This window comes from Pholcus phalangioides, unplaced genomic scaffold (genome assembly GCF_987345545.1).
Source record: "Pholcus phalangioides strain wild (caught in Gottingen) unplaced genomic scaffold, Ppha-v1.0 ptg000015l_1, whole genome shotgun sequence".
Classification (NCBI taxonomy): Eukaryota; Metazoa; Arthropoda; class Arachnida; order Araneae; family Pholcidae; genus Pholcus; species Pholcus phalangioides.
Genome location: NW_028301608.1, coordinates 63,379,232 through 63,394,428, shown reverse-complemented (window position 1 = coordinate 63,394,428; position 15,197 = coordinate 63,379,232). Strand labels below are relative to the sequence as shown.

The 15,197-nt window shown below is 31.5% G+C and overlaps 1 protein-coding gene across 2 annotated transcripts in view; it reads right to left on the bottom strand.

Annotated features, from left to right (window-relative positions):
- LOC149076473 (serine-protein kinase ATM-like) overlaps positions 1–15,197 on the bottom strand; it is a 98,818-nt gene that overhangs the window by 55,169 nt on the left and 28,452 nt on the right. For both annotated transcript variants that reach the window (XM_089244045.1, XM_089244043.1), the window contains exons 11-17: positions 14,601–14,732; positions 13,265–13,377; positions 11,492–11,818; positions 9,722–9,924; positions 8,560–8,688; positions 6,456–6,680; positions 5,547–5,742 (exon numbers count right to left, since the gene is read on the bottom strand). In XM_089244045.1, coding sequence (XP_089100171.1) covers positions 5,547–5,742; positions 6,456–6,680; positions 8,560–8,688; positions 9,722–9,924; positions 11,492–11,818; positions 13,265–13,377; positions 14,601–14,732 — 1,325 coding nt within the window. The remainder of the gene's footprint in view (positions 1–5,546; positions 5,743–6,455; positions 6,681–8,559; positions 8,689–9,721; positions 9,925–11,491; positions 11,819–13,264; positions 13,378–14,600; positions 14,733–15,197) is intronic.

Genomic DNA, 15,197 nt, shown 5'->3' with positions numbered 1-15,197 from the left:
ACTAGTTTCCATAGAACCTATAAAAAATACAGTTTTGACTAACGAATGTGATTCTGGAATGAATTACCTTATTATAATAACAAACTATATTAGCCGAAATATTAGAGAATATTAGCTGAAATGTCACTGTATTAAGCTACTGAAAAAAGCAAAAGGAAAAAAGAACATCTAAAGAAGAAAAACAAGAAAATGAGTCATACATTTTATGATGCATTACTAGTTCAGAGTAAATAATGGTTAACATTTTTTCTTAATTAGATGTGAAATTGTAACAAGTGTTGAAAAAAAATTGAGTCTTTAAAGTACAATATTAACATTACTAAATTTGATTGTCAGAGTAGCATGGCAATAAAAATCTTTCAATTGCATAATTATAATTAAATTTGATCATTTAAAATTTTCAGTAATTTTATTTATAACTAGTTACATGGTTGTTTGGTTTAAACCTTGGTTTTTTTGAAAAAAACAGTTTCATTTTTTTCAAAAATCAAATAAAAGTCGCCTAAATATATTTTTTTTTTCCTTGAAAAATATTATATTGGTTTATTACTAGCCAAAATTTTTTATTCTTACCACATTTTATATTCTTGGGGTACATTCAGATGGCATATCTTCAGATGATATAAGTGGTTTTTTTCCAAAAAGTCTCATAAAAAAGTGGCCTGAATATATATATATGTATTTTTTAATATGAAGTATCTCAGTTATTTAAAGTTATATACAGAAGCCAAAATCATCAGTCTCATTCTTACCACATTTTCTAACATTGGCTAAATGCTCTATATATCTTTAGCAAATTCATGAATAAGGATTGCATTACACATCTAAATGTAGTGGTGCATTATCTCACAGGGCTTTTTGTTTCTTCCTTCACAAAGAAGCAACAACAGTAGTGACACCATCATGCTAAGGGCACAAGTGGTCTTATAATCCAATAAAGACACCAGCTGTCCCTAATCCCTAAAGGACAAAGACCAGTGTATAACACTAGTAGTTACATTACCTCACATTTTCATTTTTTTTCCCTATAAGTAGCACATCTCATACTGTATATTACCCAGTCTTAATATTTTAAGCCCAGTTAATCAAGGTTCTACTGAATAGTAACAGATTTATGAAAAATAATCAGCTGTATACAGGGTGATTATAACTGAAGTTTTGATTCCAAAACTATACAATAAGAACTACTGGTCAGAATGACATGAAAATTTGCATGGATTCTCCTGAAGCAATGAAAATTTGTTCAGCAAAAGAAAAGAAAAAAAAGTTCAAAATGTGCAAGTAGATGATGCTGTACTTGGTCAGCAGGATAATACCATTTTGTGTAACCACATCATTTCTGCACTTCAACAACATCAGTGTGTGAATAGTACAACTTTTATGAAGATGCACATTGCAATACCAACAAAGCAGCTGCTGAAAAACCATTTTGACAATAACAGCATGACATGACCTGACTGTCAGTTCATCTGACCTTAACCCTTGCAAATTCTGGCTGTGGGGAATATCTCAAAATGTTATGAACAGTGGTCGAATTGCAAACTCTGGTGAATTGCAAGCACATCCACATCATGGCCATGGCATACTCTGACTTGTTGTTGAACAAGCAATTTCGTGCTTTCACCTCATAGCCAGAACACAGTGGATAACATATTCAACATTTCTTTAGTAAGTTGTAGTTTTATTTGTTCAATTAATTTATTTTTGTAATGTTTTCATGAATTATAAAATCGTACAATTCTAATTAAGTTATTTTGCTCTGACTGGCTATCATTTCCATTCTGCGAGCAAATTTCCCACGTGCTGGATGAGTACAGTGTTGTTAATTTTACATTTTAAAATATTTTTTCCCCTTTTCATTTAAAATTCCATTGCTTCATTATTATTCATGTAAATTTTGAAGTCATTCTGAAGATGGCTCTTTTTTAAAGTGTTTTGAAATCAGAACTTTAGTTATAATCACCCTGCATATCATAAATCATCGCTAATTAATCTGCATTATTTGTGCTTCATTAAATACATTATATTCACCTAATTTTTATAGCATTTTTTGCAAAATACTTTCCTAGTTAAGAATACTGAAAGTAACTGGGGAAAAACCTATATATATATATATATATATATATGGTTAATAATAACATTAAGAATTGTCAAACACAAAGTAATTCATTGAGTTAAGCAAAAAAAAACAAACTAAATTGCAAAAATGGATTTTTGTTAAAATATAAGAAATATTTGTAGATTAATTAATATGGGAATAGTGTTAATTACATTAAATAAACATTTTATTTTAATTAATTATTAGAAGTTTTAATGATTTTCAGAAATTTTATTGTTTTTATTGTTAATGCTACTTAAACCAAAAAAAACCTGGTTTTTTGGTTTTTTAAAAAAAAAACTTTTTTTTTACCAACCCTGACTAGCTATAATACCCGGCACTGCCCGGGTTTTATTCAATTACTGAGAGAATTGAATAAGTGAGAAACCATTATACAAGCATATAAACTATCTATATATATAAAATTGATTTTCTGTGTGTGTGTGTATGTTTTCTATACAAATCTACAATTTTAGATCGATCGTTGCCAAATTTTGCATATATATCAAATGGGACCTGACTTGAACGATAGGCTATTTTAAAATTTCGCCAGACCAGGGCAAATGCCCTAAACGGGCAAAAAACTGTCCGGCAACAATGGTTTTTGGGCCTCAACAATCACTTTCCGAACGTTTACTTTGGTTACCGTGGTTTCCCTAGCAATGCGTTTCAGACGTGTATATGCCTTTACAACGGTTTGTCACTTCTTTAATCCTGTTAGTATATGTATAATAGTTTATGCCTTTATAATGGTTTGCCACATTTTCAATATACTCTTGGTAATGAGGCTTTTTGAATAGACGTCATAATCATCATCAGCATCGCTTTGAGAGTCAGGAAAAGGGTGATCCTCATAGAAATCAGTGCTAAAATTGTCGATTTTACTGTAGAAATGCGAAAATTAGTGGGATTTTCCGCCCCATCAATAATTTTAAAAATTGTATTGAATTCTCGATTTTTAAAATATTCAGTTCCCTTAGAGATATACGAAGCCCAGGAGATTAAATATGAAGTAATTAGCCAAACCTATACTTTTGAGTTGGATATTCGAGCAATATCATTGATTTCATTTATATCTTCTCAAGTATGAAAATTAATGTCTCCATATTGTCTCTTGATATTTATTTGCATAAATTCATGTGGGTTAGGATATTTTAAAATTAGTTATGAGCAGGGTTGGGTTTTTGACATGACAAGCATCAAAAACTGGTTTAAACCGTCGAAAACCGTCAAAAACCTAAATGAATGCCTTTTGAAAACGTTTTGAACATAATAGGTGTACAACATGATGAAAAACTTACTTTTTGGCATATTACAATGTTTTATTTTTAAACATTAATTTATTACAATAATTAAAACAAAATATTAATTATAATTTGCAATTTTGAATTCTTCAACATAAGAGCCTAGAACATATAAAATATAATTTTATGGTTTATTTATCTAAGCTACTCATTACCTGTGTTCAATTTGTTAACTGGATTAGAGCTGCTTATTCAAAATATGTATGATAGGGCATCAGGGTTAGGTTTTTGACCCCAGAAACTAACTCGGTATTAAAACTATCAAAATCTTACTGTCAATGATGTCAAATAGTTTTTGTTAACTTGATAGATATGTTAAATAACAAAATACTTACTTTTATTTAGATTAAAGGGTTTTATATTCAGAATTATAATTACTGAGGAAAAATATATATTTTGATATTTTAAATTTTCTGATCTGCCCAAAATTTTATTCCATATAAAATTTTTCACTCACTGTTAATGCACTAACTAAACTCATTTATTTTCACCTAAAAATTTCTTAGATCAGGGTGTATAAATTCACAGAGCTTTAAAGATTATTTTCAACCAAAGCAGAGCTGACAAGACTTGATACCCAAAGCATTTGTTTTGCATGTTTGAATACAGCTTCAATTGGTAAACCATTGCATTATAAATACTAGTAAATGTACCATATCATAGTGCAAAAGTAAGAATAAACCAAGTTTGACATATACAAGCTAGCATTGCCAAATTAAATGACATTTTAGTTCTACAATTTAGTATTTTGATCGCTAGATATATTTCAATGTTATGTGCAATAAGAGTATTGTTTTAAGTATCAGTGGTTATCTAGATAATTTAATAATAACAGAAATCAACATTACATACATGATGTAATAAACTTTTTTAAACACTTATCTGTTGTAAAAAGAGTACAGCAGATAGTTTATATCAATGCATATATATAAGCAGTTGAAGAAATTTTGGAAGGTCAAGAATCATCTTGAATTAAAGAATGTCAAATCATTCCACAGTTTTCCCTTCAATGTTTATGTTAGGCTTTATTCAAATTTTATAAGAAAAAAAAAAACATATATTGTCCAAAATAATTCTGTCGGGAGTAGAAAATTATTTTAGAATCTTATTAAATATTTATTCTTTGTATAACATAGTCACTTTAAACATTACATGCAATTAACGTGTGCATTTTCAATGGGAATTTTTATATCGAAAAGCAATATTTGAGGTTTTTGACAGTTTTTGACAAAGGTTTTTGACGGAAGGTTTTGACGTGACAGTTTAAACTACGGTTTAAACCGTCAAAAACTGCCATGTGTCAAAAACCTGCCAACCCTGGTTATGAGCCCGTGAAAAGTGCATCGAAAAAATTCCACAGCTTTAACTAAGGATTTTTGATTTTTGGAAGCTGGAACAGACAGATGGATAACTTGAAGTTCAGGGGGGGGGGGGGGGAATCGAAATACCTAGCGCCCCTGAAAAAAAAAATTATATTCATTTCTACGTTTCTGTGTAAATCTATATTTGTTTATTTCATGAATCGCGCAGGTCGCCATATTGGTTAACTTGGACACGGTTTGTATGTCCCTCAAGAAAAAAAGAGGGAGATATCACGTGATCCAAAAAAGCCTCATTGAAGAAAACCCGGGCAGCGCCGGGTATTATAGCTAGTTATACATAATACTGGCAGCATTAAAGAAATATAAAACCACTGTAAAGGTATATACATGTCTGAAACACATTACTAGGGAACCACGGTAACCAAAGTAAACATTCTGAAAGTGATTGTTGAGGCCGAGAAATCATTGTTGCCCAACAATTTTTCCCCTATTTTGGGCATTTGCCCATCTCTGACAAACTTTTAAAGTAGCCTATCATTCAAGTCGGGTCTCATTTGATATATATGCAAAATTTAGTGACGGTAGATCTAAAATTTTAGATTTATAAAAAGAACATACACAGACAGAAAATCAATTATATATATAGATTGTAATGAATTTTAGGAAAATTGATATTCGGCTGTGGATATACAGCATTCTGATAAATCACTATTTGTCCCATCCCTGGAATCTAGATTTTGAAATAAAGTTAGTTCAGACAACTGAGTTTCAAATTCAATTTCAAAATGGATTAAAAAAATTCATGAAGCATCGCAAACATACCACATTCCTCAGTCGCAGTTATGGCTTCATCAGAAACTACATCAAAATCATCAGTAGCAATCACTTTTAAAGCCGAGATATCATATCTGTTCCTTTTCTGGTGTGATTTTGACACAGAAGAAAAACCAGTTTCAGGGCTGCGGGTTTTACTAGCATCAGTAATATGACTGGTTTTGTTTGAAGTTGAAGCACAGCCCTGTAAAAAGAATAGTTAAAAATATATTGAGTAAAGATTAACAGAATTTCAATAAAAATTTGACAAATAAAATGAGAGGAAAAACACAAATTATATAATGTCATATTAGGCATGTTTCATTGAGACCTTAAATTGAAAAAAAAGATATCTTTCAAATATGCACATCTTAAATATGCTTTTCATGTTAAAAACGCATTGAGTAGATAAAATTGTACAAAATTACCTTCAAACATGCAAATATTCTTTTGAGAAATATAGTTTCATATTTACAGTTCATATTCTAGCACCCAAAATTCTGCTGCAGTTGCAAAGATTACTCACTGATGGATTGAATTCCTTGCAACAGAATGTCATAAATAGTACGATTTATCATTACTAGTCTTGTGTGACATATTATACAACCCTCAGAAACATTTACTTCAGAAAGAAACCTTTTTTCAGGTATAGCCTAATAGTATTCCCCCCACTTTTGTTATAACTTAGATGCACAGTCATATTTTATGATCTGTATGTTGGTAATGTCGAGCATTTTATTTATGTGTGCCAAAAATTAATTGTTGTCATCACTGCACATATTTGATTCCATAAATTATTCACTTTCATTTTTTAGTTTTTTTGACTAAAAGTAGCATTTAGATTTTAATTTTTGCATACAGCTGATCACTTTTGAAAATAATAAAAGAGATGTTTGACAGGAGAAAAAAAATAATTACATGATTGCCAGATATTCTGATAACATCAATTAGAACATCTAGTATTTCTGTTGGCAGACAAGCACTATATATTTCAGAAAGTTCAGTTGCTTTTTTTGAAATGCCATTATCCATAATTAAAGAGAAAAATGACAAAAGCTCAAATGTTGGGTGATGACATTCCAATGCATCCTGTTGACTAACTATCTCATTTCTGATAGACTCCATCATACTACTAAAGAAATTCTAGAAAAAGAAAAAAATATCTGTAAGCAACTGTATGAATATAATTAATTCAATATTTCCTCAACAATTAAATTCAAAAAATTATTCATTAATTTATTCTGGTATAACCAAAAACTTCAAAAGATAATTTTTAAGTGTATTGAAAATTTCATGAAAAAATATCAATAAACATAAAAGCAAGGGATTTTGAAGTCACAAATCAGAACTGATCATGATTCTATCAACTTAAATTTGTATGAAATTATGCAATTCCAAGAGAAAAAAAAAAGAAAAGACAAATTCAAGTACAGTGATGCCTCTGCTTATGAATTTTTTAGCAAAAATTTTTTTCATGATTTTTCCATCTTGGTTCATGAATACATGCTACACACAGTCATATAGTAAGCTAAATTTTCATGTCAATCATCAGAATTACTATCACTCAAGCTCGATAATTGATGTCAACCTCAGAATATATAATAGGTAATGCATTAAAAAACTTAGACCTAAATGTTTTAGTGCACATAAGTATATGGATAAGACTAAGTTTCAAACTGAACGGTTCAGCCATTTTAGGAGCTTATCTCTTTCACCTGCATGTATGAGGCAGAGAAATAAGATGACCAACATCATATAGGGAGACATCTGGATTTATGGGTGTAAAATAAAAAGGTCTCTCCCGTTTCTCATCTTCCTTCAAACTTTCCATTATTCATTTGCGAAGCTGTTCAATGACTGATTGTGATATAGTGATTATATTTGGCAGATGCACAGGATGTACTCAGAATTAACAGTAATGATCTTTAAATGAGCTGGAGGATTGTCTGGCAGCAAAACAACTCTGTTCAGATAAGTTTTATTTTTCAGATCACACTTTTTAACTGTAACAGAAAAGCTTTAAAAAAATCACTCAATGTTGAGACAAGATCCGAGGATGATGTCACTCTCCGCTATCCATACAAAGGTTTTTAACAACTAAGCTTCGTTCCCCACAGGGACAGTTGAATTTCCTCTTTCCGAAATATATCTTTGCATATCTTTGTACATAATAATATATATAAATACATAAAATAATTCTCATGATTTGAGTAAATAATGGTCAAGGGGGTTTGTTTTATTAGCTTTTTAAGGCATCTAAGATTCTTTTAATCTCCTAAACAACACAGTTGGTTTTGACTTGTGAGAGATAGGTCAGTTAACGGAAATTTCTGATAAAGGAATCAGATAATCAAGGTTTTACTAACACCTCAATAATTCACTTTGTTGTACAGAAATAAGCAGAAATTTTATAATTAAAAAAAAACCAGCATTGAATAAAGTTAGTTCTTTTTAAGTAGAACAAATAAGATTGTTTTAGCAGGGTTGTTTGGTTTAAACCTTAGTTTTAACCAAGTGGGTTTTTTTTCAAAAAATAAAATAAAAGTGGCCTAAATATTTCTTTTCCTTGAAAAATATTATATTGGTTTATTACTAGCCAAAATTTTTTATTCTTACCACATTTTATATTCTTGGGGTACATTCAGATGGTATATCTTCCGATGATATAAGTGGTTTTTTCCAAAAAGTCTCATAAAAAAGTGGCCTGAATATATATATATGTATTTTTTAATATGAAGTATCTTAGTTATTTAAAATTATATACAGAAGCCAAAATCATCAGCCTCATTCTTACCCCATTTTCTAACATTGGCTAAATGCTCTATATCTTTAGCAAATTCATGAACAAGGATTACATTACACATTGTTATGACAATTAAAGTACATGCATGGGTGTAATATAACTTTCATTGAAGTCTTTGAAAATCCCTTTCAATAAAATAATCCGATGACATTAAGATAATAGTTATTGTATTATAATATTTATATTAACATTATTTACTCATAGAAGTTGATTATATACCTTTAGTTTTCCTAATAAAGATGACGTAAGTAGGTCATTTTGAGATACTATACCAACATTGCATATTTGCTCTATTGTGAGAAGTGTGAAGCAACAGAACTTCAAATGTACTAAAGCTGGACTTGAACACTATAAACAAAAAAAAAAGGGTCTTAAAGGAAAGAACAAAAATTTTTAATATCCATGATTCATTAATCATATTAGTGGGTTTTATTTGCATGATATTAGTAGGCTGTTAGTAGTATTTCATATACCAATAAGGTTGGATTTGTTCACGAACACACACAGAATAGGCTTTTGCGCTTTGTTTATTTCAAGAAATTTCAAATTTTTCATATTAGAATTCCTAGAGAAATACTCAGATTGTTTTTAACTAATCACTCGAAGTCCAACGTCAAAATGCATTGATCACCTTTTTTGTGAAAATTCTGCACTTTGACTTGGATGTACCAAGTATTTTGGCCAAATCAGTTTTCACTGTAATAACATCAATCTACGTAAATGAAATCTCTTCTACATCTCCCCATACTGAACTAACCTAATGGAAAATTCATCTTTTTGGCTTCTTCAGGTGTGGAAGTTCTCATTTACTTTTTTTTGACATGCTTTCCCCCCCCCCCCCCGTCTCGCATATACTGTATATACATATTTTTTGTATTATATTTATTTGTGGAACTTTATTATTACTTATATTATTCTCTGCCTTTCTGCATTGCAATGTGCTGTTTATGTTCTTTTTTTTCAATCCACCGCAATTGGGCATACACCTGTTGTGTGAGTTTATCAACAAATAAATAATCACATTTTATTTATTTCTTCAAAATGGTAATTGTGTGTGAATTAATATAAGAATTAAAATACAGTAGACTCGCGATAATCCGGCTCATACAGCAATCCAGCATTTTTAGGCAGGTTTTCTTCGAACATAGAAGAGGAAATCATGTCCCTATATATATGTGCACAAAAGTTTATTTCATTTAAATGAGCTTTTTCGATTGACTTTCAGTAATCTGGCAATTTAAATAATCCAGCATACCTTGGTCTGATATGTGCCGGATTAGCAAGAATCTATTGTATATAAAACTGAACGGATAGAAAAAAAGTGTTTAGTTTGATTAAAAAACCTGTTTTGAACTGAAAAATTAAAAAAAAATATGCATACCTTCAAATTTGAAGTACTGTCACACAGATCATTGAACAAACCAAGAATAAGATCTGAGATTTGGTTCCATTTAGGTAGTTGATTTTCACCAGACCATTGAATTTTCAGTAACTTTGATGTTGATTTTGTTTGATGATCAATAGGTAGATCAAAATTACTAATTAGAATACTCTCTTCAAATTGTTCTACCCATGGTGGGATAGCTGTAAGACAATCAATCAGAAAATTTAAAAAGTTTGTTGAAAAGAAAAGCAAAGTATCAAGTTTTACGAATTTGTTACATAGTTAATGATGATTAGATGAAAGACTAATATGATACAATACTGAATTTGTGCCCTCAAAACTCATTAGAATTTCAGACTAACAGTTCAAAGTTGACAACCCTCTCAGAGGCATTGGCAAGATATCTCACTTCCTTAAGCCTCTTATATTACCATTGACAAGCTCAGATATTTTGTGACTTTGATTTCTCAATGGAACACTTTGGGGTCGTTCAAGTATTACGTAAGCAATTTTTTTTTGCCATTTTTGACCCCCCCCCCCCACCACCTGCCAGCAAAATTTTGTCATCAGCTCTGCCCCTCTGAATCCTAACGCATATTGGTGGGATCAGAGACGTACACTATGACTTTAGATGGCATGGGGGGCTCGTACCCCCTCCCACAATCAAAACTTTATTTTTTTAATGCAAAAAAATTTTTTTTTTAATTTGAAATTTCGGAAGACAATACCTTTATATGTTATAATCAATTTCTTTTAATTTCAATGTTATTTGAAGGCTATGAACTCAAAATTGATCTTTAATTAATTCATTGCGACCCACCCTCTAAACCATATAATGATAAATCGCATAAAGGCCCTTGGCACGCGGGCCAAATATGGTCCTGGGGGTTATCTGGTGCGGCCTACCCTCCTCAAACCTAATTTTGTAAAAATGAACTAAGCAGCACATTTACAGATTGGTTAAGTGCCCGTAGTACAATTCCAGAACATTTAAGCAGCCCGCGGCACATTTTCAGATCATTTAAATGACCCGGGACACAGTTCCAAAACACTTAAGCGATCCGTTACATATTTAGAGGTCCTTTGAGTGACATGTGACGTAGTTTCAGAGCACTTAAGCTGCCTCCAGTGCGGTTCTACATCACTCAAGTTACCCGCAGCACATTCTGAGATTATTTAAATGATCCGCGGCATATAATTACGGATCACTTGAGTGATGCGTGCAGAGTTCCAGAGCACATAAGTGGCCTGGACACATTTCCAAATCACTTGGATCTGCGAAACATATAGAGATCACTAAAGTGGCTCTGTAGAGCACTTATCAATAGGGGGAATGTTACTTCAAGTGCCCACAAACTATCGAAAGGTTTTTTTTCGTTTTTGCACACTGAGTAAGATGCCATTAAGAATATTTCATATTTTCATAAAGGGTGATTGATGACGTAAGCATTATCGAAATCCCCCCCCCCCCCGCCTTGTCATCAAAAGTCAGCAAATCAGAAACCCCCTCCCCCATCGATTATGACGTAATACTTGAACGGCCCCTTTTCCCTACACCCTTTACTTTGCACTTGCTGAAAATCAGAAGAAAGCCTACTTCATTAAAAAAGAAATGACATTTTATAGGGGGGGGGGGGGTTTAGTGATTTTCTATTGGGCTACAGAATGAGTTAAAAATGACCAAACAAGGATTGCATGCATTTATCTGATATTGAAAAACATTTTAAATATAAAAAAAATCAAATGATCAATGAAAAATTAACATACCCGCTTTTTTGTTTTTCTCACACGCACTCTCACAGACACTGATGAACTTGTTATCCTGAAAGTACAGGTATAGCAAAATGACGACTACATGTGAAATTGATATTGTGTTAGCATTTCTGGATGCAAGGAATGATATAAGTCTCTCTATTTCATTGTCAGAACTATTTCGGTTGGTTGTAAGACACATCCATCTTAGCAGCTGAGTCCTGATTCCAATGCTTCCAGAATTTTCCCCATCTGAATTCACATAGTGAGACGAGAGTGAAAAGTTTTGTAGATATACCTTAAGTGTTGTCAAAGATGCAGGAGTAATGTTGTTATTTGAACCTGTAATTGCAGTTAATAGATTTGTATCACAATATAATTTTTATAAAAAGATTTAAAAAATTAACTCAAAACTTTACTTGGCCAGGAAAAGTGGAAAATGCATAGAGTATGATAGAGTGAACATTAGTACAGTGGAACTTTGGTTAACAAGCTTAATTCGTTCTTCCAACATACTCACTATATGAACCACTCGTTATTCGAATCAAACGTTCCCATAGGAAATAATGGAAATTTGCATAATTCGTTCCACAATTATTTATTCACATAAAAGTAACTAATAGAAATGGCTTCATTCAATAATACAACACAATAATAATATAATGAATGATACAATAAAATATATATATATATATATATATGATATAACAGCGCCATAAATAAACATGCAATACAATATAATGTTTACAAATTAACTTACTCTAAACTACAAGAGAGAGGAGGACTATTGTTTTGGAAGACTTAGGGACCCACTTTTTTTTCTGCAAACTTATTCTTTGTCCAAATTTGAAAAAGATCTAATGACACTTGCTTTTGCCTCCTTTTTAGGATTTCTCAAAAATGGGGAATTTGCATTTTTCTTGGACATTCATTTCTCGCACACACAATGCTACAGCTTTATTTGATTTCTTTTGTACAGAATTTTGCAGGTATTACAGCATTTTAAACATCTCTTCCATCTTATTTGAAGTGAGGCACTTTTCTCTTTCTCAGAAAATATACCCTCCGTAAGATCTTGCTGTTGCAGGCAATGGAGGTCCATCAGTTTGTCTAGTCACCTCCTGGCCAAGCGGAATTTATATTAAAAAAACAAAAACTCCAAGAGCTCATATGCGTGGTTACAATGCGTCATCTAGTTTCGTATCGTAACCTGTCAAGCCCATACATGGGTGTTCATTTTTCGAGTAAGGCACACCGACTGGAGACTGTGGGGAGAATGTTACCCACAATTCCACAGTACCTGTGTGGATGAAAGCGAAAAACCATCAGCTCAGTTGTGATAACGTGGCAACAAATAAACAAAGTGCAGAATCTTTGCTCGTTATGCGAATTGCTCATTAACTGAAGTTCCACTGTATATAGCCTACATATTTCAAAATCCTTATGAGCCTCATGGTTCAGATCAATCAAACAATAGTCACCATTGAGTTAGGAGAGGCTTTTACTGGATAGTGTGAAATTTTTTTTACTATATGCAGGTATGAAACAAATTAAAGTGATTATTTTAAATGAAAAAGTTTGCTTCCAGATTTCAGTTGTTCATGCTACAAGTGACTATTGTTAAACTTGTAACTTAAGGTACTACTGTATATCAAATTGATGATTTCCACAAATATTGATGAAAAAATATATAAATTCAAATAAAATGATTGAATAACAAAATTTTAAACTATTTACAGGCAGAGCCTAATCCTAGATAACATTGGCTATGAAGGCACAAAGTTTTACCTGAACGATATAAGTTGAAAAATTCATGTTTTGGTGTAACAAGTTTGTATTTCAACACTGTGGCTAGTAACATATGACCAGCTTCATGGCATTGATGCATGAGCGCAACACATCTAAAAATAGATTAACAAATTTTAGCATTCAATTGAAAGGATATATACCGTATTTTGAAGCATATAAAGAACCCTCTTTTTGCCAAAGATTGGGTCTCAAAAATATATAGGAGGGGGTTTCTTATACATGGACAGTATTACAGATATATCTTTTCAACTTTTCTCCAAATTTTTAAGCCCTTTACTTTAAAACCTTAGGGGCCATTCAAGTATTACGTAAGCAAATTTTTAGTCATTTTTTTGACCCCCCCCCCTCCCGTCAGCAAAACGCCGACCCCCCCCCCCCCCCATCAGCAAAATTTTTTCATCAGCTCTGCCCCTCTGAATTCTAACTTGTATTTTCATCAGGGGTGGTTGATGACGTAAGCATTATCCAAATACCCCCCCCCCCCACCATCAAAAGTCAGCAAATCGGAAACCCCCTTCCCCCCCTCCATCGATGATTACATAATACTTGAATGGCCCCTTACCTAATTTTTACAGTAAAATGTATTTATTTATTATATATGGTGGATGTGATACATCTGATTCATAAATATTGAGGTTTCATTATACACCAAAAATTACAATATGTGGGAACTGAGGATTGATTAGTTTCTCAGCATGCCATTCACAATATATTATGATTTCTGTTAGATCTTGGGATCAACATACGAGTTGTACATTGCATCATCACCACCATCAGTTTCCTCTAAGCTACACACATGCAAAGTCCTGCTTTGCCTAAAATACTTGTATGCACATGGAGTTTTTATACCACACATAGAATGAATCCACTTTTTCAGGAAGTGTACAACTTTTCAGTCTTCAGGACAAATATGAGATATACTTAACCTTCTAATACACATTCTTAATTTTTTTTCCAATTCTTATTAGAAATAAGTTGTAACAGCAACTCCAAAGTAAATCGTTTTTTGAAATACGGTATTTGTGTGTTTATGCTCCTGATTAATTTGACCTCGATTTAACGATTTCCTTGTTTGACAAATAAAAGTTTTGGTTTTTTCAATTTGTTAAATCGGGGTTTGACTGTAGATAGGAAATTATGGTAGTTTTTCAGTGAAATATTCAATTTATTATCATTGAAGTGAATTATTTTTGCCTATCACAATAAACTTTACAAAACTCCATAAATAAGATTTTATGCAAAAAACCAATTTATTATAGTCATATACTTCGATCATATATATATATATAAAATTGATATCAAAATATAACCCTACTTGATACCAAGTTCCCATAATCTGCTCCAGTCACAAGAAACATTTGCAAATCTCTCTTGAGATCCTTCAAGAAGGCAAAATGCTTCTACAGCATTTTGGCAAGTGATTAGAAGATGAGTTTTTACTTCAATTCTAAGATGCGAGAAACACAAATCAAATTTGTTATAAAAAATATTTCCAAAAGCTCTTATGCATGTTTAGAAACAAACTGAAATGAATTCTTCAGTACTACTACATTAATAATATAATAAATATTATATTATTTATTATAATGAATAATATAATATTTTTATTAAATGAATAACAATATTAGAGAATGTCAAATTCAAGAGATAAAGGATTGGAAGAAAACAAAAGGTAATTTGTGGGAATCACAATACAATAAACAGTAATAAAAGATAAAATTGTCGTCTTAAAAAATGGCAATTTCTTAATACAGTTGGACCGCTTATAACAAGGTAAAAAAAAACAGTGAATTTGTTCGTTATATCTATACTGGCTCGGAAAATGGTACGATTGAGCAAAATGAAATATAATTTACAAGCACATGCTCATTTTCTTAATAATATAAGTACTTTAAAAATATTGTTATAAAAA